The sequence below is a fragment of the Mus pahari genome, chromosome 7 (assembly GCF_900095145.1).
Source record: "Mus pahari chromosome 7, PAHARI_EIJ_v1.1, whole genome shotgun sequence".
NCBI lineage: Eukaryota > Metazoa > Chordata > Mammalia > Rodentia > Muridae > Mus > Mus pahari.
Genome location: NC_034596.1, coordinates 68,972,962 through 68,999,287, shown reverse-complemented (window position 1 = coordinate 68,999,287; position 26,326 = coordinate 68,972,962). Strand labels below are relative to the sequence as shown.

The following is a 26,326-nucleotide window of genomic DNA, read 5'->3' as shown; positions in this document are numbered from 1 at the left end:
TAAGTACACTGTAGCTGTCTTCAGACACTCCAGAAGAGGGCGTCAGATCTTGTTACAGATGGTTATGAGCCACCATGTGGTTGCTGGGATTTGAACTCCTGACCTTGGGAAGAGCAGTCGGGTGCTCTTACCCACTGAGCCATCTCACCAGCCCCCTTGTCTATTCTTTTATTAAAAGATAAAAATGTAAGGGAAACCTTTTGACCCTTTGTGATTCCCTTTCATGGGGTAGAGGAATAAAGGTGGAACTGAGGACAGCTGTAGCATTCTCTAAGTTAGCACTTCCAAGTCATAGTCAGTCAATGGAACAAAATCAATCTAATGTCACTCTTGTCCACATGTGACCATATGCCAGCTACTGGCTGTTCTGTTCTTATTCCTGCGTACTATGTGCCTGCCTCAGATTTCTATTCCTGTGATAAAATACCAGGACAGAAAGCAACTGGAGAAGGAAGGGCTTATTTCAGACTACTTCCACACCGCAGTCCATCATCAAAGAACTCAGGGAAGGAACCTGGAGGCGGGAGGCGGGAACTGAAGCTGAAGTCATGCTTACTGGCTTGCTCTGCCTGCCCTCTTCCCTCCTCCATGACCTCCCCGCCCACCAGGGGCCCCGCCCACATCAATCATCAATCAGAAAAACACCCCTCTGGCTTGCCCATGTCTTCTCCATGTGGTTCCTTCTCAGATAACTCTAGTACAAACAAACAAACAAACAAACAACAGCCCGGACAGTGCCATATTAGACCACTAAGATTCCAATTTGACCTAATTGCCTTTTCTTCAACATTGTTCAGCATAGAGCTGAAGACTTGGAAGACAACATTAAAAATATTTTCAACAGCTTAGTTTTCCAAGTCTCTTTGGATTTTGATAAACAGGTATGCGAGAATAACAGAGAAAGCATTTAAGTTATTTACATTGTATGAGCTGCAGGAGTGTAATTCAGGACCTAAGGAAGATTTAATGCATAGTCCCCTATGCTCTTGTGTATGCTAACCAACCTAGAGACAAACAAAAACAAACAAACCAGCCCCAAATCCCAGGCCAGTTAGAGTTTTCATGCAGCCTATAAATCCTTCTAGTTCAACTAGAACCGAACACACAAATGTCCTTGGCTGTGGATACCAGCTAGCTACCCCTCCACCCAGGGCCTTGGGTCAGGCCATTCTCTAATCAAGATCTCTTTTCGAACATCGCATGCAGTCCACAGCATTTTTTTTCCTCATTGGTGGTTCCACCCATCAGCTAGAGAAGACACTCAAAGGCTGCAAACTCTCCCAGTCTTTGGTTCTTCTTAAAAGATCATTTTATTTTTACAGAACTTTCCACCTTTCGTAGTTATTAAGCCAGACTGGAGCATTTGGCTAGGAACTAATCCCCCCTTACATAAAAAGGGGAGAGTAAGAACTCCACGTTGAAATCGATACAGTTACCACAGTGTAACTCCCGGGGCACAGTATTTTGTGCTTGAAAACGAAGTGAAACCCTACTTAAGACTCATCCTTTTCCTTAAATAACGAGGATTAACAGCCTTAACGAGGTAATAAATAATCAAGCCAACAGAACCCCACCCCGCAGCAAGCTCTGGGGTGGAACTTTCTTGTTTAAGTCAGGCTTGTGATTCGGGGAAAGCTGTTCGGGCCCTGTGGAATGTGAAAGGAACCTGAGCAAAGGGATGACCCACTCGGAGCCCATCACTCGCCCACGGAGGAGTGGGAGAACTGGGAGGAGGAGGGGAGGAGAAGTGGGAGGAGGGAGAAGAGGAGGGAGAGGAGGAGGAGCGAGAGGAGGAGGAGGAGGGGGAGGAGGAGTCAGACAGGGAGGACTGATGAGGCAGAGCCTGGTGTGGTGAGGAGCCTCGCCCTGCTCACCTGGGAAGGGCACCATGCAGGGGCGGAGCCAGTCCCAGGTCACCTGGGCGGTGGCGGAACTGAGCAGTCCCGGGGCGGAGGCTGCGCGCCCCGCCACCGGCCTCACCTGCGTGGGGGGCGGGACGGGCGCACCTGCGCGGGCGGGCGGCGGGGGGGCGGGGCCGGGAGCAGCCGTCGAGCTGAGCCGGCGAGCGGAGGCGGGAGGCTCGCCGCTGACCCGGGGTTGAGAGTCGGCGGCCGCAGGCCCCGGCTGAGATCCCCCGCCATGACCTGGAGCGCCACGGCGCGGGGCGCGCACCAGCCGGACAACACCGCCTTCACGCAGCAGCGTCTCCCCGCCTGGCAGCCGCTGCTGTCGGCGGGCATCGCGCTGCCGCTCTTCTTCTGCGCCGGCCTGGCGTTCATCGGCCTGGGCCTGGGCCTCTTCTACTCCTCCAACGGCATCAAGGAGCTGGAGTACGACTACACCGGCAACCCCGGCACCGGCGACTGCTCGGTGTGCGCCGCCAAGGGCCAGGGCCGCGCGCCGCCGCCCAGCTGTGCGTGCTCCTGGAGCTTCACGCTGCCCGAGCTCTTCCCGGGCCCCGTGTACCTCTACTACGAGCTGTCCAACTTCTACCAGAACAACCGGCGCTACGGCGTGTCCCGCGACGACGCGCAGCTCAGCGGCCTGGCCAGCGCGCTGCGCCACCCGGCCAACGAGTGCGCCCCCTACCAGTTCCGCTCCGACGGCCTGCCCATCGCGCCATGCGGCGCCATCGCCAACAGCCTCTTCAACGACTCCTTCTCGCTCTGGCACCAGCGCCAGTCCGCGGACCCCTTCGTCGAGGTGCCGCTCGACCGCACCGCCATCGCCTGGTGGACCGACTACCACGTCAAGTTCCGCAACCCGCCGCTGGTGAACGGCAGCCTGGCGCTGGCCTTCCGCGGCACGGCGCCGCCGCCCAACTGGCACCGGCCGGTTTATGAGCTCAGCTCGGATCCCAACAACACCGGCTTCATCAACCAGGACTTCGTGGTGTGGATGCGCACCGCGGCGCTGCCCACGTTCCGCAAGCTCTATGCGCGCATCCGCCAGGGCAACTACTCCGCCGGTCTGCCCCGGGGCACCTACCGTGTCAACATCACCTACAACTACCCGGTGCGCGCCTTCGGCGGCCACAAGCTCATCATCCTTAGCAACATCTCATGGATGGGTGGCAAGAACCCTTTCCTGGGCATCGCCTACCTGGTCGTCGGCTCCCTCTGCATCGTCATGGGCTTTGTCATGCTGGTCGTCTACATTCGCTACCAGGACCAGGACGACGATGACAACGATGATGAGTGATCCTGCTTCCCAAGAACCCCTGCCTGCTTCTTGGCCAAGTCGCTTTTAGCGGTGGCCCTTTGCTCCTAACACAACTTAAGGCCCACTGATCTGTTGTGGACGACGGGCCTGGAGAAGGGAATTACCCGTCACGGGACTGTTCTCAGGTTCTGGACTGCAGAATGACACATCTTGCCATTTCTCCCATCTTCTCCATGGCTTACCGAGTTGACACGCCAGGTCCTTAAGATTCCTGGGTTGGAACTCATTAAGACCAACAGCCAGGATCCTGATTTTGAGCCTAAACTTTTGTTCCTCCCTCTAGGCACACCTCCCTCAGCTTTCTGGGTGGGAGATATCAGATGGGGCGGGGAAGTGCTGGAGAATGATACCCGCTGATTGCCCGCCGAGGCATGGAGGAGGGGGGGAGCATATTTGTTAAGATTTAAGTCGATGAAGAGGCACCAGCCCCCCCCCCTCAGGTTCTGACACAGTAAGGCCAGCATGAGCAAGCTTCTCTGGAATCCCCCGTGCCCTTGAACTTGGGAATCTTGAGCCAGGTTGGGCCTAAAGTACTCACCTGAGTTCAGTTTTTCCTGTAATAATTTGTTCCCGTGAACGGTGACAATCATAGTGCTCCTGTTTGGTCTTAAACACATAGGGAGGAAGCTGGCAATTTGTGGAGTGAGTAAGAAAACTTGCTAGGTCTAGGAAACTGCAGATCTGCAGGGCAGAAGTGCGTTATTAAATGTAAAAGCAAACTTAAGGAGACGCTGTGTAAAAATCTGAAAATGCCAGGGCAGTCTGCATGGCTCAGGGGCAAGTGTTTTAACCTGAGAAACCCGGCTGCAAAGGAGCCTAGTGGGAAGCTGTTTCCTTACAACCCTGAGGGACTGACCCTTGCCTTCTTTCTCACCCCCCTTTGAATCATGCTGAAGGGAATAATTTAACTCATTTGTATTTTCACAAAGAACTATCTTAAGCCCAGTTTCAACTCTCAAATGAAACCCATTTCTAGTGATCACGTTAAAGATTGATAAGGAATATATTCTAATATGCAAAATAGACTCTGGATTATTTTAGCCTTTAAGATAATGCTAAAATTACTCAGCTGATTTTATTTGATTGCCTACAAGTGATATAAAGCTAGTCTCAGAGGTAATTGGGACATGTTTATTTTATTTTTATGGAACAACAATTTCAAAGAAAATTAAAAATAAATTCTCCCATGATACTGTCTTCCAGGTTCCCTGAAGAAAAGTTCCTTGGCATTTGTCAGGGTCCTCTGGGCTGGCTCCTTAGTGCAGTTATTTTCTTGGTTATTGGTGTATTTTCATTCCTCAAAGGCAGCATAGTTCTTGGAGTATGTTGTATGGCAGTCAAATGCTGAGTTGCAGTGATTATCTATTATTCTATTATTCTGTTCTAGTTAGTACTTATTTTTGGATGAACAGCATGCCTGTCTAAGATAAAAAGTGACTTAAAATAATTTTGTCTCATCTTTATATATATATCAAAAAGTTCTTTAGCATTTCTACCGTGTTGACTTTCTGACTTCTGAATGTGATAAAATTTAATATCAAGTCACATTTTGTGATTTTTTTTTTTGACTATGAAAAGCAGAATGTGACGTGTACTTTAGAATGTTTTATTAATTATAAATGCTTGTTTGATCAGCCCTCCTCTGTGTCAGGTAAAGGAGTTTGCTTCTGTTCCCTATAAAGTTGACGGTAACTATATTTTACTATCATTTTGTAGAACAGTAGTAGTATTTTGTTACTAGTTTTTATGTGAGACCATGAAACTTAAAATCCTGTCATTAAATTGTAGTTCCAGGCCTTGTTTTCAAAAGGTTTTTGAAAGAGAATAAAGGTTGTGTTTGTCTTTCTCTGTTATCACATTACTTAGTTCTTTTGAACTATGGTCTTAAAGGCACAAACGGTACCAGCCGTTCGCCTCCTGTTGCCAGCACATCCATATTGTAGCCAGAGCATCACCATTCAGAATGGTATCCAGTCAAAACGAACTCTGTCTTTTATTGCTAACTTCCTAAACCAGAATTTGAACTTTCATCAACATCCTGTGTTTGGATGACATGATCCTCAATTATTGTCTGAATTTGATAAATGACAGTGTGTTTTCAATTTTAGTATGAAAGGTTAGTAAAGAATGTGATCATAGCAGCCTGCCGCTCTGCATTTCACTCAGACTGTAAATTACAACTACCTGTTGGTATTTGAGACTCTGATGAACAGGAAGTTTAAGACGACAGCGTCAGGCCTTTGCTTCAGTGGCCCCTGTGCTGTGGAGCATTTTTGTCCAGTATCAGGATTCTGGTTAGTCCTATCCTCCTGTTTCCCAACTAAAGGGATGTCTTCTAGGAGTACGACAGAGTGAACCTCAGCTGCTGGACTAGAGACCAACTTTGAGCCACTTTGTGAAGTAAAGGACAAGTGTTCAGTGAAATGCCCACCTCCAGAAAACAAAACAAAACAAAAAACAAAAAACCAAGCTGAGGTTTCTAGCATCTCCTCAACTGAAATGGCTCAACAGTCTGCTGACTAGACAACTGTTAAAACAACTAAGGACAGACTTTGCTTTGGAATAAGTGTTACTCAGTAAGCTACAACCAAAACTCTTTCTGACACACCAAGGAGCTGATGGCAAGTCTCAGTGTTACAAACCATCAATCACTATCAATAAAATTCTTTTTTATTTTTATTTTTTTTAGTTTGCACTGGATATTCACAGCAACCTACATTTTTGCTATAGGTTAATTTTAGTTGGCAATTAAAAAAAATTTTTCCCCCAGGAGAATTTCTCTTAATTCTCTCTCCAACAAACTGAAGAGTCACTTAGAGGACCCTACCAAATAGGACTGGAACTCATTAAAGGCCTAAAGAGATCTAGAGAGATAGCTTCCCTTTGCAGAGAACTGGCTACATTATTTAGCTGTTGTTCAGTTGCTGATGTGGTAAACCTGCACCCTCCATAAGTTCCCCCAATAAAAACAGCACTAGCTTTGGGAAAACTACCTGCTCTGCTGTGTAACCTTGTATGAAGATAGCCATCCTTAATCTTCCTGGCAAGATCTCTACAGCACGTCAGCTTTCCTTCAGCCAACATACCTGTGGGCTAAGCTTGCATGACACAGAAAACTAGGCCGTGAGACCAAATGCAGACAGGCATGGATGGATGAAAGGGAAACGCGCACCAGACATATTCCTAGGCTGGTAGGGGAAGCTGTGAGGGAGGCAAGGTTGGCTCAGCCACAGAATCCGCTAATGAGGGGGTTTGGGGGAGACACAGTGAGTGAAGAGTGGCTCACCTCCTCCCATTCCCCTTAGCTTATTTTGTTGATCAAGTTGAGTGCAGTATACCTTTTATTGCAAGCAAAGGTATTGTCATTAGGAACCTCCCTAGTCCCGCCCCCCACACTGCCTCCTCCCCAAGCTCCCATAGTAGATGACCCATTAAATAGCCAGTGAAAACTAAACCATGTGCCCTTAACAAAGATTGTTTTGTTTTTCTAAAAAGGCTTTGTTCTGGAAGCCCAAGTTGCTTGACACTGTGTGGTCTCATTAGCCTTATCCATCAAAATTGGTAAGCTTCTAGAAAGTCATCTAGACCAAAGAGGCCGCCAGGCGTGGTGGCACACGCCTTTAATCCCAGCACTCGGGAGGGAGAGGCAGGCAGATTTCTGAGTTTAAGGCCAGCCTGGTCTACAGAGTGAGTTTCAAGACAGCCAGGACTACACAGAGATAAAAAGACCAAAGAGGCAGGAATATATATATTCCTTTTTATTTTGTTCAAAATTCTATGTAACAGTAATCAGTTCAGGCTGGGGCGGTGGCAACCCCAGTTCTAGTCCCAGGATCTACCTAGAGAAAGTGGGGCGCTCATTCCTGCAAGTTGTTCACCGACCTCCACACTGGAGCTCTTGCACATATATACCCACACACATGCACAAGCACACACAATAAATAAGTGTAATAATAGTTAAAGTAGTGGTCCTTAGAAACCAAAGAAAAAATCTAATATTGAGTGAAGTGACAGCCACTGAAATGAATTGCTTAATTTTTTAAAATTATTACATTTATTTATTTGCTCTGTGTGTGTGTGTGTGTGTGTGTGTGTGCGCGCGCGCGCGCGCACTCATGCACGCATGTGCATGATCCATGTTCAAGAGCAAGTGTTCACAATCCATAACACATGTGGACGTCAGAGGACAACATTCAGGAGTCATTTTGTTCAGATTCATGCTTTTGTGTGTGTGAGCCTTTTGCCTGCGTGTATGCATGTGCGTGATGCACATGGCTAGTGCAGAGGTCAGGAGAAGGCGTTGGATCCCCTGGAGCTGGAGTTACTGATGATGGGGAGCTACTGTGGGCACACTAGCAATCACTCACTAGTCCTCTTCAAAACAGCAAGTCCTCTCGACTGCTGAGCCACCTCCCAGCCTCTCAGGAGTCGCTTCTGTCTTTCTAACACATAGCACACAGTGGGCACAGCACACAGTGGGCATACTCTTGCCTGCTGAGTTACCTTGCTAGTCCTGCTTCAATATTTAAAAGAGTTAATTTTGTTGTGAGGCAGTTTCATGTCTGTGAGTCTGTGTGTGTATGTGTGCATGTTGTGCTGTGTGTTATGTTGTGCTGTGTGTATGTTGTGCTATGTGTGTGAGTGTATGTGTGTGTGTTTTGTGCCCTGTGTATGCATGTGTATGTGTGTGTGCCTGTGTGTGTGTGTGTGTGTATGGTATGTGTGTGCCCATGTTTGTTGTGCTATCTGTGTCTGTGTGTGTGTGTATTTTATGCCATGTGTATGCATGTGTATGTGTATGTATGTGCATGGTGTGTGAGTGCGTGTGTACAGTGTGTTTGCATGTGTTGTGCTGTGTATGTCTGTGTGTGTTGTACTGTGAGTATCTGTGTGTTGTGCTGTGTGTGTGTCTGTGTGTGTTGTGCTGTGTGTGTGTCTATATGTGTCTCTGTGTGTGTGTTGTGCTGTGTGTCTGTGTGTGTGTGCTTGCTGTGTGTGTGTTGTGCTGTGTGTGTATGTTGTGCTGTGTGTGTGTTGTGCTGTGTGTGTCTGTTTGTGTGTGTCTGTTTGTGTGTGTTGTGCTGTGTGTGTTTGTGTATTCTGATAACTTGTCTCCAACACCCTCTCATTTCCTTCCCATCCCTCTTACAGATTCCTTTCCCCCATCCCTAGCAGAGCCTTTCCTATGTTCATGACTTTTAGTTTTGTTTTGTTACCTATTTAATTTAGTCAGGCCATCAGGTAACTATTGGATTGAAAGTACATATTGGAGCTTACTGGGGTCATCAGAGTGTGGACAACTGAAGGCAGTGAGGGCTCACTTCCTGAATTTCTCAGCAGCAAAAAGATGAATCAGGACCCCCGGCCTCTCCTCTCCCCAAGCCCTACTGTTGATGTTGTTTGTTTTGTTTTCCAGACCTGGTGTTGCTATGAGTTTGTAATTACAATGGCTGAGCCTTGCCCAGAAAAGACATCTCCCAACCCTTCTCCCTAGATTCTGGCTCTTACATTCTTTCTGCCCCCTCTTCCACAGTGTTCCCTGAGCCTTGGAAGGGATGACGTAAATGAGGCAGGCTTCTCAATCAAACTCAGAGCTCACTGATATGGCTAGTCCTGTTAACCAGTTTACATCTGGTATTCCTCATGTTTCCTTTCCGGGTGTGGTATTTCAGGAAGGCTACCATGCCCGCCTGGGATTTGTATGGGTTCTCTTGCTTTCAGAATCACTGAGCCCACATTCACCATTTCTGTCAACACGTCTAACATAGATACAACACTTCCTACTCAGACCAAGTAATAGAATTGAAAACTCCATTCTTTTCATTTTGTTGTGCAAGTCTTTAAAACTTAAGACTTATCAGTTACTTCAACATAATGTCCAAACTCCTGAATATGGTATCTGTCAAGTTTTCTATAGAGAAGCCAACTGGTGCTGGTGTTCCCATGCATGAACCTTTCAAACATTACTGAGTGACAGATAGATAAGTGTCAACTCTCCTGCCTCCACTACTATCTCCTCTCCTAACACTTCCTGTCACCTCTTGGATGCACCCGAAGGTCCCCCAGGTGCCACCTGGTGTGGTCAGAGCTAAGTTTACTGTTGTCTCCTACAGGCCTTGTATGTCCTTTTCAGTTACTGTTCTCTTGCTAGGAAGAAACACCACGACCAAGGCAACTTGTAAAAGAAAGTATTTAGCTAGGGGCCTGCTTCCAGTTCCAGAGGGTTATTCTATGACTGTCATATAGTGGGGACCATGGAAGCAGGCAGGTGGGTAGGCATGGTTCAGTAGGCAGAGAGAGGGAGAGAGAGAGAGGAGAGAAAGGAAAGAGGGGAAGCCAGGAGGGTGAGAGGAGAGAGAAGGGGGAGAGAGAGGAGAGAGAAAAGAGGAGGGGAGGAGAGAGAAAGGAGAGAGGGAGAGAGAGGGGGGGAGAGAGGGAGAGAGGGAGAGAGAGAGACCCCAAAGTCCACTCCCAGTGACATGCCTCCTTCAACAAGGCCACACCTCCTAATCCTTCCCCCCAAATTCCACTAACTGGGGGCCAAGCATTCAAACATATGGGCTTATGGCGACCATTCTCACTCAAACCACCACACCTTCCTAGATCATCTCTGGTATTTAGTCTGACTCTTCCATCCCCCTAGTCAAAATCCTGAACCGCCAGCTCGGCTGGTCTCTGTCTGTTTTCTCTCTCTTCCACTGTGGCATCTGTATCCCAAGGGCACTGTCAATCAAATCGGTCTTGACTGGTGCCCTGGCCTTGCTCTATTCTTCCTCGCCTGGAAGTGGGAGGAGCCTCCTGGTCAGGAGTCCAGTTGAGGTTCACATTACAGCCATACCCAGTAACAAACCTCGTGTGTTAGCACTCACCTTACAATCATCCGTGATACGTGATAAGTACATCCAGTGGAGGGAGTCTAGATCCCCAGATGGGTCTTCGAGGCCTTCATGGTTGGCTTTGGATCTTCAGACACCGTTCTTCCAACACGCCACAAGATTCTAGCCCTTCTTGCCTCTTCCACATCCTGTCTTCAGTCCGGTCCTCCTGGGTGTCCATTCCAGTCCTCTCTTAGGGTATTTGCCATGTTGCATAGACACCTGCTGTGCCCCTCTCTGTGTCCACACTCAGCCCACTAACTCTACAGTAGCTGAGAACCTGTTCCCTCCTTGGTTTTTTTCACTGCCAGTCCTTGGAACCTGAAACAGTACACACAGATCCTTAAATAGTCGTTGAATGACAACTAGGAAACTGCTAATTCTGTTAGTTTACTACCATGGCGCACTTCATTTCCTATAATTAAATGTGTTGGAAATAGTTCAAGAAACAAATGAAGCCGGGCATGGTGGCGCACGCCTTTAATCCCAGCACTCCGGAGGCAGAGGAAGGCAGATTTCTGAGTTCGAGGTAAGCCTGGTCTACAGAGTGAGTTCCAGGACAGCCAGGGCTGTATAGAGAAACCCTGTCTCGAAAAAACAAAAAAAAATTAAAAACTTAAAAAAAAAAAATAAACAAATGAGATGCAGAAATGGCACTGTAAAAAATTTTAGGGTTAAGGGTGCTGTGAACACGCATATATTCTAAAGGGCACACAAAAGCTTGGAGCTCCCATCTGAAGAGAAGAACTTACATGTTCAGTCAGGGTTTCCTCCACAGAGTCATTTGCAGAAATGAAGAGCAGATGGGTTACATTAGCCCTTGATAGTGGGGTGGTTCCTTTATGATCACGGGGAATCGATGTCCTTGCTAGTAAACTGCAGTATGTTAATGGAATATTTACATTTCTGCGGTACTTCTTTATAGAGGAGAATTCTTTGCTCCCTGAAGTATTTTATAATGAAGTATAAAATGAACATTGTTTTCCTCTGCTGGGTAATTACCTCAGAATCCATTTAAACAAAAATAGCATTATGGAGACCTACCCAAAAAGTAAGGGGAAAAAAAAAAAAAGACACAATAGTAGCGGCCCCGTTTGCTGACTGGTGTTTGCTTTATAACATTTGGCACATCTTGTTATCTCCATAATGGCAATTTTAGAACTATAAATGATACTTTACAGAGGTCACACCATAGTTATTTAAGTTCAGGGGTTGTTTTCCCTGAGCACTAAGTAGCTATGAATGAATTATGTTTAGCTTGATCTGCCACAAAAGAGTCATAAACCTCCAAGTCGGTACAAACCATAGGATATCACTTCAATACGTCAGGAAAATTGCACATGGAAAAGAATAACACAGGACAAGGGAAAGTATGCTTATGTTTTAAAAGTAATATATGTGGCTGGGAAGAAGTTATAAAAAAAATATGTTACATTGGACTTTCCTCTTTCTGGAAAACAAGTTAAGAAATGACTTTGGATTTGTCCTAAGCCATGGAGGAACCAGAAAAATGAATTAGGAAGGAGGCTTGGCCCCAGAATGAGGAATGGCTTCTCTTCCTGAGTCCATCAAAAAGAGAAAAACAAAGAAACCTCGAGATCCCACAGTGACTTCTCAGTGTCTCAGGGTTCCTTTCCAGTGGCTCCTGGCAAGTACTTCTGTGGCGGCTAAGAACTGAGGTTTGAGGAAGTGTTCAGCAATAAGCTACAATTCACTTTTAAAGTTAAGCCCAGTTAAACAGCTTACACTGAAACGTTTCCCAATGACACCCTAGGTGAATTATCTCGGCTTTTGGCTTCATCTCGACAAGTTCAGTGTTTTTTCCATTTTGTTAGGGCAGAAACAAAACTTTGGAGAAAGAAGCTGGCCTGGAGTTGAAGCCAGTTGAGAGACAGCGGGGATTCCAGCTAGCCCCAGGGAGACTCCAGAAAGGGTCCAGCTCCTGGGAGTTCTTAGCTGGCGTTTTCATTTGTCATGAGTTTCCCAGGCAACCTGTACATTGGCTACCTTGTCACAATGTGATGCCTGTATCGATCCTGGACAGCAGGGTCTGGTATTGTCTTCACAGCATGTAGGAAGGGGCTGAAGTCATGTGAAGTTAAATGCCTGACTTCAGGCCATATAGACTCAGAGCCAGGATTTAAACTGGGCCCTCGGGCTGAGGGGATGACTAAGTGACTGAGGGGCCCACCGTCTGTTTTTCTTTCAATTTTTATGCTCATACTGACTGATTACAAATGCCAAGATTAATTCAGTGAAAGAAAGAAAAAAAAAGGAAAAAAAAAAAAAAGAAAAGAATTTAGGGGACGGGCCGATAGTAAGGGGGTAGAGAGACTCCCCTTGGGCCTACCCAGAAGGAAGACTTACTGAAGGACAGGGTGATTTTAGCACAGTGACAGACAGCTAGGCCAATAGATCTAGATCAGAAGGAAAAGACACAGGAGGCACAAAGAGGTATCCGGTGCGTGAGGTGGGTACACGGCTCTCTGCTCCTCTCCTCTCAGTGGCTCCATATAGTACTCACACTCTTTAGTACTGAAAACGAGCGAACAGTAACGGCTGGAGTATGTACTCGGTGCTAATGACAACCGCACCGGGCTTCTAAAACCACACTCTCAGGGTCCATTCAGGTGTCTTTCAGTGTTAAGGACGCAAGTCAGACACAGCGTCAGCCAGCCCTAATTCATCTATAAACATTCCTTGCCGTGTTAAAGAACTTGGGAAAAACTAATTCAGATTTTTTTTTTTAATGGAACCACAAAAGCAACCGGTGGATTACTGTCCAGGGCACTCTAAGGGAAAGCTGAAGCTCCCAGTCCCCAACAATTCTAGTGAGGCTGGCATACCCAAAGTGTATAAAGGAAGCAAATCTGGGGCCGTGCTAGTGTAGGAGGTGACTTTTCTTCTGTGCAGAGTGCATGTCCTTGTATTTTTGCTCCTAGGCACATTACAAACCTTGGAAGAGAAAGCTTCAGTTTTTCATCAGGTGTCTTCTAGCCAGAGGGGTGTGGCCTCCCTGATCCTGTTAAGAACTGAGAAGAAAGCTAACTGACAAATCCTAGTTTTAAGGTTTCTAGAACAAGTTTAAAAGCATGGAGAATCCGGTTCCAAAGGTGTACACTACTGCCCTCTTCTGGAAGTAGACAGGATCGCGATATTTACTATCCAGCGAGAAGGAAGGGAAAGCTCTTATTAGATTGTGGAAGAACACGTGAAATATTAGCAAACAAAAAATCCTGCTGACTGTGATCGCCCAACCTGTAATCTCAGCACTTTAGAGATTAAGGAAGAAAGAGTGCTCAGAGTTCCAGGTCATCCTAGGCTACAGTGAAAGCCTGTTTCAAAAAATAGAACAGGCTATCAAGATGGCTCAGAGTAAAGATGGTCTTGCAAGCCCGGAGACCTGAGTTTGAGCCCTACTTTCGCAAGGGTGGATGGAAAGAGCTAACTCCACAAAGTGATCCTCTGACTAAACCTCTGCTCTGTGGAAGAGGCATGCCTCTCAAGTAAAAATAAATTTAAAAAAACATAAAACAATAATATATTGGTAGATAAGCAAAACTCTTGATAGTGAATGAAGTAAGTACTAATAATTGCATTTTAATTATGTGTTTAATGCACCTAATTAATTGTTTGAAAAAGACACTGGCATGCTTATGATTAATTTTTACCCCAATAGTATAGACCATTTCTTCAATTCATTTCTAATGGTTGCTTTTTTTTTTTTTTTTTTTTGCCTGAAACATACTTTTTGTTGTTGTTTTTTACAGAATAGATAAGATTTGGAGCTGTGTCATAAAGAAGGAATTTGCAATCTAATGCTAAGAAAGTATAATTATCTGTCTTCTCCCCAGGGGTGGAATTCTGGGCCATGCACATGCTAAACAAATACTCTGCACTAATCTGTGGTCAGCTACCCCTGGGTTTTTGAGACACAACCTCACTATGTAGCCAAGGCTGCCCTTGAGTAGCAATTTTCCTGCTTCACCCTCCTGGGCACTGGGATTACAAACATATACTACTGTGCCCAACTCTAAGTCTTTTTATATTAGCTTCCAAGATCAGACGAGATTGGGCGTGTTTGGGGCGGTATGGCTATAGACTTTTAAAAAAGATTTACCTATTTATTTATTTATTTATACCCCTGCATACCAGAAGAGAGCATCAGATTCTGTTACAGGTAGTTGTGAGCCATCCCATCACGTGCGTGCTGAGAAATGAACTTCAGACCTCTGGAAGACCGGCCAATGCTCTCAACCACTGCCATCTCTCTAGTCCAAGTCTATTTATGTTAGAAACTGCACTTTTGGAATAAAAAAACTGACAATATTAGCAGATGCCCTCCCCAGGAGCTGTAGGAAGTTGTCTCCCAGCTTGATGGACTGACTGATAAACGCCGTGGATAGCCATTTCTCTCAAACATGAAGTTCTGGTACCTTTTACCACAGGGGATGTGAGTATACTCACTGGGGGTTGGGCGTGGGGTCTGACATTGAAATGACCAAAGCGAACTGTCCTTGGTGTGAGTAATTTTAGACCTTACATACTATACTAAGGTTGGATTTATAAATAAAGACATAGAACTTTAAAAAAAAAAAAAAACCCGCTTTGAATTTTTGTGTAAGGGAACCCACACACTGTGATCTTAGACCCAAGCAAACCACATTTATCCCATGCAAACTGCACGTTCCCAGACACATTTTAATATCTCTAAAGCCAAGGGGTCTTCAGTTCCTGGCTTCTCATAACCCATGGCACCTCACACCCAGGACTGCCCAGACTTGCTGACAGCCAGGTGACCACCATGATAGAGTTGTGATTGTGTTCTTCCATCATGCAGTGGGGCAAAACCTTGACTTGTGTCTTCACTGAAAGGGTTTAGAACATTTAACCCAGTAGAAAGAAGGTTCAGGAGAACTTTAGCCAATTTACTCTATGTATATTTTTCTTTTGAGACGATCTCATATATCCTGGACCAGGCTTGAATTTGCTATTTAGTCAAGGATGACCTTGAACTCTGATTCTCCTGCCTCTGTGGTGTGTGGCACCACATTGGATTCTTGTTTCCTTTCTGTGTCTTCAGAGCACAATACATAAATAAGCTCTGTAAATAATTTAAAAGAGCCCTTTAAGAAGGGCAATGTACAGAAGTTTAAGTGTAAAAAAATAACGAGGCTGCACTCTAATTGTTAACATTTTCATTCTTAGTGGTACACACAGCTAAGGAAGATCTTATGATTGATGCTGTCTTCAATTCTCTGGATCACATAGCATCATAACAGAGCCATGAAAAGAATGCTTCTGAATTTAAAAGCAGATGACGTACCGCGGTGATAACGGAAAAGCCCATCGCTCAATTTGCACTGCCTGAAACATCGATCAATTTTTGAGAAGAAAATGGAATTTTCAGAGCTCTCACGCTCCTCCTAGATATTGGAAGCATAAAATAACACACCAGATGCCAACGTGGATAAGCCCCCGCAGCAGGCAGCATCTCACTGTAACCGCTGGATGCGAGCCAGCCAACTTGTACATCGTGGGACAGGTAGGCGAGGCATTCGGAGATCAAAGCTGACACGGGGCTCAGTTGAAGCCCTGGTAATGTACCTCACTAAAAAGATGCACAGGGGGATCAAGTGTCAGCAGGACGAGAATACCCAAGTGTCTTTCTCAGTCCCCGAGGTCTCCTTAGGACTAGGAAGCTTTGCTGGAAAGGCATAGATCATGGGCTGGACTGCTACATCTCTCTATGCGTTCTCAATAGGAGTGGAACAAGAGTGTGTGAAGTTGATGACTGAATATAAATCAGAGTCATTTCTGTTGACAGGGAATAAAGTTAGACTATCAGACATACTCAGAGCCAATATCTGCCTTCATGTTTTTCAAGTTATGAGGGAAAGATGTCTTCCATTATGTTAAGTGTGTCAGAGCTGATGCCGGGCCAGGCTGTGACTCACAGCATCATTTCTCAGCCAAGGCTGGAAACCACATTGTGATAAAACATTGGGGGGGGGGGTTTCCAAGCAAAGCATCCTCTTTAGACCAGCCTGGCTACAAACTCCTTCCAGTCACCCTCTGCCTCCCTGCTCAAGGAATGGGGCTTCAGCTTGGCCATCAAACATAATTTGCCATTTCCTACCTCCTGATCACCTGCCCCAGGCTTCGTTTTAATGGGGTACAAGAAAGCATGCTTTTCTTCATATACACACACTCTTGGATGCATGTACAAATAACGAGAAAGCAGGCCTATGCATGACCAACACACATACAGAGCAATTCCAGGCCCAAAGTCTCATGAGACTTATTTTGGCTTTTCATAAAGCAAATGTCCATGTGGTTCATGAAGGACTCTTCCTGCAGGTCCCCCTGAAGTGCCCACCACTGTCCCTAGCAATGGTCAGCCCCACCCCCACTCCCCACCACCAACCCCCCACTCCACTCTCCACCCCTCACCTTCTGAAAATGTATTGTTTTCTTATACAGCTGCGGGATCTGATCATCTGTGCATACGCCCTCTTACTTTCCTAAACTCCTTCGTCTGGCGCCTATATTTTCCTAAACTCCCTCGTCTAGCGCCTACTCCCCAGTGTAGTGTTTCCCCAGGCAGACTTCAGCACACAACAACCCTGTGGCAACATGTCTAGTTTCACAGCTGATTTTGGATAGGGTGTTGTTAAAGGTGCAGAGTGGTGGCCGCCTGCACAGGACGTGGCGTGATTCTCACCGAGCAATCTACTTAAGTTATTTGTTCTTCTTTGCTTCCTCCTCTGTAAGTGTGGATGGAGGCTTGGTCTAACCCACTGGATTCCTTTCTAGTGGTAGAATTCTGTGCCTTAGGCTTTAGAGTCTAAAGTTTAGACAGAAGCTTGTGTAGCTGGTTGTGGTGGTTTGAATGAAAATGCCCCCCTTAGGCCCATGGGGACTGGCCTCGTTGGGTGAGGTGTGTCACTAGGTCCAGCTTTAAGGATTCAGAAGTGCAAGCCAGTCCTAGTCTCTCTCTCTCTCTCTCTCCCTCTCCCTCTCCCTCTCCCTCTTCCTGCTGCCTGCCGATTCAGGTGTAGAACTCTCAGCTCCTTCTCCAGCACCATGTCTGCCTGCATGCTGCCATGTTTCCCATCATGCTGATAACAGACTAAACCTCTGAACTGTAAGCCAGCCCCAATTAAATGTTTTATAAGAGTTCCACGGTCATGGTGTCTCCTCAAAGCAATAAAACCCTAACTAAACCAATCGGTGGTGGCACATAACTTTAATCCCAGCACTTGGGAGGTAAAGGCAGATGGATCTCAAGGAGTTCAAGGCTAGCCTAGTCTACACAGAGTCCCAGGACAGCCAAGAAAACATGTCTCAAAAAAAAAAAAACAAAAACAAAAACAAAAACAAAGCGAAAACACATACACACACACACACACACACACACACTAAGACACTGGTATACATTTTTCTTTAATATAAAAAGATTACTTGTCTTCAGAAATACTTATATTTTTTTAGGAGAGGCTATATAGAGTTGTTTTGTTGCATCATAGTCCATGATCAAACAAGATAAAACGAGGTTTCTTTCTTCCATTGCAGGACTTTTCAGACTTACTAAAGTGACAGCATGCTTTGTAAGTACAGGAAACACAGCAAGTGTGTAGAACACAAACCTTTGAATGAGGACCTCTTGTTTATTCTACTATCAACTGCCATGTTGCAGATCACATGAGACATCTTGGAGAATGTTGCTCCAAGAATGGCGTCTTGAGAAATGCTATTGTCAAATTGTATGAGTTCAAAGCAGAGGACAATGCTGTTATCTTCCACTGAGGAATGTGTGTGTCTGTGCGCATGCGTGTGCGGTGTGGGAATCTGCTGCATGCGTACAAGAGTGGCCATGCCCACACATGAGGAGACCGGAGAAGGGCTTTGGATGTCTTCCTATATCATTATTCACCTTATTGCCTTGAGACTGGGTGTATCTCTGAACTGTAAACTTGTTATCTGAGTTAAGCCGACTGGCCAACAAGTTTTCAGGATACACCCCGCACCCCACCCCTGCCCCTGCGCCTTTGCTGTATCACCATGCCCAGCTTTTACCTGAGTGACCGAAAGTGAAAGTCAGGTCCTTATGCTCTCAGAACAAGCATTCTTACCCAGTAAACTATGCCCCCCACTTCGCCCTTCCACTGAGGACTTTTTAAAAGTCACATTGAGGTTTGATATATTATAAATAAATAAATAAATAAAAGACATGCTTTTGCTAGTCAACAATCCGTGGCAGGGGAAGAAGAGCCCTTGATGTGTGTGCAGCTCTTAGCGTCTTACAACCGGAACCCACCCTCCGTTCTCCATCTTTCATTACCCTCCGCACAAACAACACAGACTCTGCAGCATAAGCTCTTCGCCTGCATCTCGGAGCCCAGTAGCCAACCTCTAAGGAATTCAAGCCTGTATGTTTCACTGCTGGGCACTACCCCAGAAGGTCACCGACCTTTGAAATCTGCCAGCCTCTAAATCCACTGACAGGGGCTGAGAGAGTTAAAAGGTTCCAGATGTGGACAGAGTGGCCTCTCCAATTTCTTCTACCTCTGTTGCTGATTCAGGGTGTGACCCCGGTAGGTCATGGAATCTCTATGTGCTTTCAACTCCCCATTTATAAAACGTAGCCAATGCGTATGGATCCCCAAGGGGGGTTTAGAGACACTTGGATTGAATCACTACAAAAAGAAAACTTTCTACCTGAGCTTTGCCTGGTTGCTGATAAAGACCTCAAGTGCCACCCAGCAATCAGAAAGTGGTGGTGGATGGGGAACTGTTGGCAACTGGACACATTGAACCTCTAGGCTCTGGAACCCCTGCTGCTCCATTAAATCTGCACTTTCACATCAGACAACATCTAGTTTATAAAGGCAAATATTTAATTAATGGGGTCCCAGGGCTGCCAAGGCTACTTCTCACACATGTAACAAGATACCTGGAGCTCAAAAGCAAACCCTGAAAACTTAAACTACTGTAAAATTATAAAGTTTAACATAAAATGGGAAATCTTTAAATAGCTGTTTTGTTCAATGTTCTTAACAGACAAGATTGTCACACAATGGAACTATGTAACTGCTAGCAGCCCGCACTCCAGGAAGATAAAATAAACTAGCTTTATGGACCCAAGGAATTGATTTTTAATGAGATTCTGCTTGGCTGTAATGGCATCCTCAGAGGCTGATCTAGTTTCCATGGCCTCTGGTACACGGTTATAAGGTGAGGAGCAAGGCCTGCTGGGTTAAACAATGCCTGAGCATTTACTCTTTTAGCATATGAGATTAAGTAAAATAAGGATGCTGTTCTGAGACATTCTCCAGAAAGCGCACATGGGTGTGTGTATGCGTGCACACACCACACACACACACACACACATACATATACACCATACACACACCACATACCACACACACACACACATACACACACCACACACACACACACACATACACACACACCATATACACACCACACCACTCACACATACCCCACACCATACACACACATACACAGATACACATTTACCACACAGACCACACACACACACACACACACACACACACACACACACACAGTTGCCCTCCAAAGGCTTTCCCCAAGACAGTCCCTGCTTGGATAGTCTGAGTTAGAGGGCTGGACAATGAAGTTAAACACACACAGTTGTATTTCTCTCCCAGGGTACAATGACCTCTAAGTTATGAGGTGAACTTGGACAATTCTGTTACATACTCACAGCCTGGATTCCTTGTTGACTTTTATGTTTAAATATAAATGTGTGGAGCAGTAGACAGACATAGTAGCCATATGGCCACAAACAGTGGCACCATAGAGTGGAGACCAGAGCTCAGCATCTTCATAAAGAGCTTTTGAGTTGAATCTGTCTTCTATCCCTTCCTAGCCACCTATAATCAATCAGACTTGTTAAATTATCTGAGACCCAACTTTAACTTCTATAAATGTTTCCTAGGTTTGTAACAAAGATTCAATGATACAAAGTTACATAATAGCTTACATAAACCATAGCAATATAATATTAAAGAAAAAGAAGTCTCTCCTAACATTGACGGTGTATAACATTCTACCATAAAGTTAGAGCTAAATAGCACTAAACTTTATGTCTCTGTGCTCATGTGGCATCAATAAATTTATATGTCAGTTTGCATCTGGTGGCATGTATGGACTTTGGTGGTCGAGCACCTGCTGAGTTTGTATGTGAGAGAGTATGTGTGTGTTTTAAAGATAAGAAACCAACACGGACTTTCTGGAGGAAGATGAGGGAATCAGGGAGAAGGGGGGTGGAAATCAAAGGATGAGATAACAGATTATATTCAAGACATCTGTGGGCACATTCTGGTTAAAACAACTAACTAACCAAATAAATCTAGCTATCAAGGGCCAGTGATGTGCGTGTGTCATGAACCATGGACCACAATGAATCCAGCTCTGAACCCGAGATCAGCAAGAGTGGTTCAGCGAGAGACTATATGCTGAAGTGACCAGCACAATGTTGGGATCAGCACCTAGTCAGTGACTGTAAAGCAGTTGTGGGCTGGTCAGGGATTTCCACATATATGCAAATATATTCTCCTCCTTAATAAGTAGCGTTCCCATTGCTATACCCTAGTTTCTTCGTCTTCTCTTTGTTCCTATTGTATCTGCCGAATACTTACCTTTTGATTTGACATTGAAATATGACGTATAACATAATACCACAAACAGAACTTAGAGATTCTGCTTGATGTGCTTGGTCAACTTTGATTTTAGAAAATGACCAATATTCCATATAAGATCCAGAATCTGTATCTTATGTGCACACACACACACACACTTGTTCACAAACATGTGGGTCCATAGATGTGCATGTGGAGGTCAGAGATCAACCTCAGGCATAGTTCCTCGGATGCCATCCACTTTGGTTCTTTGAGAGGGAGTCCCTTACTGGGCTCTGAGACAAATCAGGCTAGTCTAGCTAGCCTGAAAGCCCCAAGGCTCCTCCTGTCTCCCCATCCCCAGTTTTGAGATCATGGACAAACACGTCTATGCCCTGTTTTTTTAATGTGAGTTCTAGAGATCAAACTCAAATCATTGAGCTTGCATGACTATCTATCTCCACATTCCCCCATAGAGGACATTCCCTCCGTCCCCAACAGCTTCTCTGTGCCCACCACAGTCAACTGATGCTCTGTCAAAGGCAGCTTCTTTCAGCCTTTACTGTAGACCAGCTTCGTCGGTGAGCTGCGTAGACACAAACCATGGAGTATGCTTCTTGGAACCCTTTGATGAACATGTTTCAAGGATTCTCTCTATTGTGTTGTATCAGAAGCTCATTCCTCTTTACTGCTCAGTGGCAGTCTGACGTGGGAATACTCAGTTGGTTATCCTTCCTTTCTCCCTTGGATGGATGAGTTGGGTTGTTGTTGTTGTTTTCCATTCTAGAGGTACAATGGATCAGGTTGCTCTGAATACTCGGCATGATTCCTTTTGTGGAGGAATCTTTTCATTTCTCTTAGGTAATGCCCAGGAGTGGAATTGCTGGGGCCCAATGACTGTTTATTTTCACGAGAAACTGCCAGTTTTCCAAAGCTGCTGGGGTCATTCGGAATCCTAAACTCCCGTTAGATCTAGCTGCAGTTAAGAAACCACCCCAACAAGGACCCATTGTGCCAGGCCCATGTTTTTTTCCAACTCTAAGAGAATGCCTAGGCCAGGCAAAATAAAAATCTGAAACAATAAGGATGGAAATGGCAACAGATGAATCTCGACTTGTCTGATGGCAGAATGCAGAAAGCCAGCAGGAGGAGAAAGAGCTTCCATGCTGAGTCAAACCACAGCATGAATCATGGCAAAGAATCCCACTTGGGTGAAGTGTGAACCTAAATCATAAGTTCTCTGGCTGGCCGGATGCCCCTTCTGCTCCTGGGCTCAACAGCCAGATGGCACTGTCATCTGACAGGGTGGAGGTGGGTGGGGGTGACGTTCAGTGAAGGGTGGTAGGGACATGCATTGCTTCCAATTGGCTGGTTGATTTGGTTGTAAAGACAATGGCCTGCCCTGGTCCCAGGGAGCTTACATCTGTTTCTCATACAGCTCAGCCACCCGTACTGTCTCATTCAGCCCCTCCTGCAGGCCAGGACAGCACTTTATTGATTTTTTTTCTCTTGCCCTTTTAAAAAGATGAAAGTTTCTAAAAAGCTTTTTGCATACAAGCGTGTGCATGTTTGTGTGCTCGGAGGTGTTGGTGACAGCAGTGATTGACCCCCACCCTGCCCCACCCCCCTCCAGTGGGGTGAGCCACACTGGGCTCTTGTTGGGGGTGTGTATTTTTGGAGGCAATTACTCTGGGGTTGGGCACCTACAGTGGTGGAGCTGGCAGAAGTATAACAAGTGGTGACAGCAGCATAAAGATAATTAGTTGACAATGAGTTGAGACCTCATTAACCCCTTTAACACCCTACAATCTGTGATTAGGGAGAAACACATGAACGTCTGTCCTTTCAAGGGCATCTTGTCTAATACTAGAAATTGATTAGGTATTGGCAAAATATTGATGTTTAGATGGATTTATGCTATATAGCGCAGACTGGCCTTGAACTGACAATTCTCTGGCCTTAGCCTCCCACGGAGATAAAAAGGTCTTTTTTTTCTTTTTGTTCTTCTAGATTTTGTGGATCGTTTGCTAAGATTTTTTTTCTGAACTACCTGTAATACAGGTGACTGGCTGGGAACTTCCACGATGGCGATTTGAAGGTTGTGCCCTTGTTTAGATAAATCTGGGATATTTCAAAACCATGCCAGCTTCAAATACCAGGGAAGATGACAGTTTTTAACTCTCCCAATGGGTCCCCTCTAACGGTTTAACAGGAGGATAAACTGATGCAGTGATGCTGTGCTCTGTCTGTTTTCAAAGCATCCCTCCATTTAAACCACGTCACACAAGTCCCGGACACTCTCTTGGCTCCTAAATGTTTCTTCTGAAAATCATCTTTTGAAAAAGCGCAACTACACTATTTGTTAAATGTTATTAGAAAGTAGTCTAATACTTCAGAATGGTGGAATAAGTTTTATTATAAGTGATTAATTAGTGGCAAAGCTATCTTTCAGGTTTTGTGTGTATGTGTGTGTGTGTGTGTGTATAATATGTGTGTGTAAGAGTGCTTGTGCCCATGTGAAGGTCAAAGGATAACTTTGAGGAGTCCATTCTTACCTTCCACTTTATTCTGAGGCAGGTTCTCCACCAACTACCTTTTGACACAGAAGGTTCATATTAATCAAACCAAGGCTACTGAGTTTGTACACTTTGAGGAGAGTGGTCCTTGCCCTTTCATGAGTCAAAGCTCACTTTGTCAATTTGGTGGCACCTATGACTCTTTCAATGCAGATGAAAGCTCTAAGCAATTCACACACCAAACATACTGGGTTCTGGGGTCTGTGGGTTCCGGGTTGATTTGTCCCTCATCTGCAACAGTGATGGCTTTACTCTTTCAGGCATGTTGATGGCTCTTACTGTATAAAAAAGTGAAGGGAGAATGGACTGATGTGACCAGACTGTCTTTAAACAGGAACTTGGATTTGAAAGAATCACCTTAGTTTCTAAGAAATCCAAAGGAGGGGAGGGCAGGGGAGTGCTTTGTTAGAAAACAAGGGTCAAGTGGCTAGCAGACATTTGTTGAGAAGATAGATGACCAGAAGTGCTAGGTTAAGTGTGTTCCTGGTAATGTCTAAGCAGCCCATCAGCTGGGACGATGGTTGAAAATGTCCTTCCAAGGTCCTGCCTCCGCAGACTGTTCCATGCCCTTTGATGGGAATCGGGGCCCTACGTTTCAGCTAACTGAGATCTCCAGGTAGTTCTAGGGCAGTGGGAAGTTTGTGTGTCTGTCTGTCTCTCCCACTCTTCCTCTTAAACATTACTGAAGAGCACTTTATATAATATCATTGGCCAGTCACTGTGAATGAAGGGCTTCCATAAACAGTCAGAAAATGCTTTTGATAACTCCAGTTTGGGCAGTGAATGTCAGCAGAGAGCCCCCTAGAAGGCAGCTGTAAACAATTGTCACCCCACTGCACTTTCCATCAGAAGGGCATTTCGGATCGGCCCATCACAGCGTTTCATTTTTCCGTACTTAGTCATTTGTTACAATAAAAATTAAGTTCCGGGAATGGAATGTCGTGACGGGATAATGGGCTCCCTCTCAGAAGAAGCCAGCCTGTGTCCAATTCATCACCGCATTTATAGTGCATTAGAAGACATTACAGCCGAAACACCGTTCCTCTGGGGCAGGAAGAAAAGCCGGATCGAGAGAGAAAGAGGAATTTGCCCCATGAACTTGGCAAGAGTGAAATAAAAATAGAATCCAGGGGAACTTTCAATGGCCACGTTCAGCACCCAGTGGCCACAGCTCATGGTCTTCGTGACTAGCATTCCACTGCACTAAAAAATTAACTCATCTCACCGTGTACCACGTGAGAGGTTTGTGTATTAAAATGGAATGGTCGTCTGAGAAATCAGAGGAAAAGAAAGTACAAAGAAAATGGGCAAAAGTTAAACAATTTACAATGATTAAAGCCTACAGCATATTTTGCAGATATAAAGTCCTGGAGAGAACCTTAATAATAATATTAGTCCAATAGATGGGGCCAAAGATATCTATATTGTCTGGGTATTTTAATTGGCAGATTGAAGTATCATTATAAACTCATAAGAAATCTATGTCTGTGTTCTCATAAAAGTAAAAATGCTTATTTGATGTTAAAAAGCTGGCCTTTGAAACATAGGAGCTGAAGGAATGTGGCATTGGGTAGCTATGCCTGCCAATTTAGGCCTGGGAACTTAATAACTTTATAGTATTTTTATGATTGGACCTTGTACTGTGGTAAAGCCGGAGGAAAATGAGGGGCCTCAGGCCACCTGGAATAATGGGAGCAATGTCTTAATTCTGTGATTTTTAAGGTAACATTTTTTCCAAACTCTACTTTTATATTAAAATAACATTATTTCATAGATAGACAATTTGAGGGAGGGCCACAGCTTTCCGTCTTAATAAAGTCTTTAATTCCCTTCAGAATGTATTTGAACAAAAACCTGTGTGGTCTCATTTTTTTTTTTTTCCTCTATCAATCTGTGTTATTTCCAGGGTGAAAGGTAATTTTGACCATAAACATGGCTTCCATCACACATTTCCAATTTTAACCTATTTGTCTCTGTTTGATTTACATTGGGTCGAGAGCAAATTAACTATTGCGAGCTTTTATTGAAAATTAATTAGGTGGCTAAAGTGCCCGTGGCAGAGTCTCTGCCAGGACAAGTTTCTCTCTGGGTCGCCAGCCTTCTCCAGTTAAAACACCTAGCAACTTTAAAAAAAAAAAAAAATCCATAAAACCAATGATATAATTAGTTCCAGAGTGGAAGTTAATCCCTTTGAAATCAGATGCTGTTTTCTAGTGCAAAAGAGCCAATGTTAGAGCCAGCGTTTCATGGTATCACAGAGTTTTCCTTGGGGGAAAAGATTCTGGCTGAACCACTTTCCAGCCCTCACAGGGGTGCCCTGCGGTACCAGGCTTAGCTATGCCCACCTGTAAAGATTAAAATAATAATAATAATAATTAATAATACATTACCTGTGTTGAAAAATAGACTTCTTAAATGTGTGTGCACATGAAAGAGAGAGACTTGCACACACACACACACACACACACACACACACACACAGAGAGAGACAGAGAGAGAGAGACTTATATTTTCACAAATCCAGGGTATAAATGTGATTTATGGTAAATAGTTCCACAACATTGAAATGAGTTTTTATTTTCTTCGTATGCTGCTTCAAAGAGGAGCTCACGGGCTCGTAAAAATGCAGAGAACAAATAGGGGCCTCTAAGTCCAATTTATATGCCGTGCCCACTGTGCGCCGAGACACATATAATCTGTAAAACGTCGGCTTCAAAGTTCCACGGAGATCCGTGTTAACCCTGACCTCTGACCCCGCCGCCTCTGGCTGGGCCTGTGTGCTTTCTTTACCAGCTGTTTTAGATAAATGTGCTCCATTTTTAAGAGATTGTCTTGGTGGGTTTTTTTTTTTTTTTTACATGAATCGTGGCAACATTATTAACTCTCACTGGAGAAACCACCTTTTCCGAGAGGACTTTACAGACGAACCAATCACGTCATGCCTCGTGCAGAGAGGAGCGGATTAATAAATATGTCATTGGACCAA

General features: G+C 45.0%; 1 protein-coding gene across 1 annotated transcript; it reads left to right on the top strand.

Moving 5' to 3' along the window:
* The first annotated feature begins 2,044 nt into the window (after window positions 1-2,044).
* Tmem30b (transmembrane protein 30B) lies at window positions 2,045-5,995 on the top strand. Its single transcript, XM_021202276.2, has one exon. The coding sequence runs from the start codon at window positions 2,140-2,142 to the stop codon at window positions 3,199-3,201; it is 1,062 nt and encodes a 353-aa protein (XP_021057935.1). The 5' UTR covers window positions 2,045-2,139; the 3' UTR covers window positions 3,202-5,995.
* The last annotated feature ends 20,331 nt before the right edge of the window (window positions 5,996-26,326 follow it).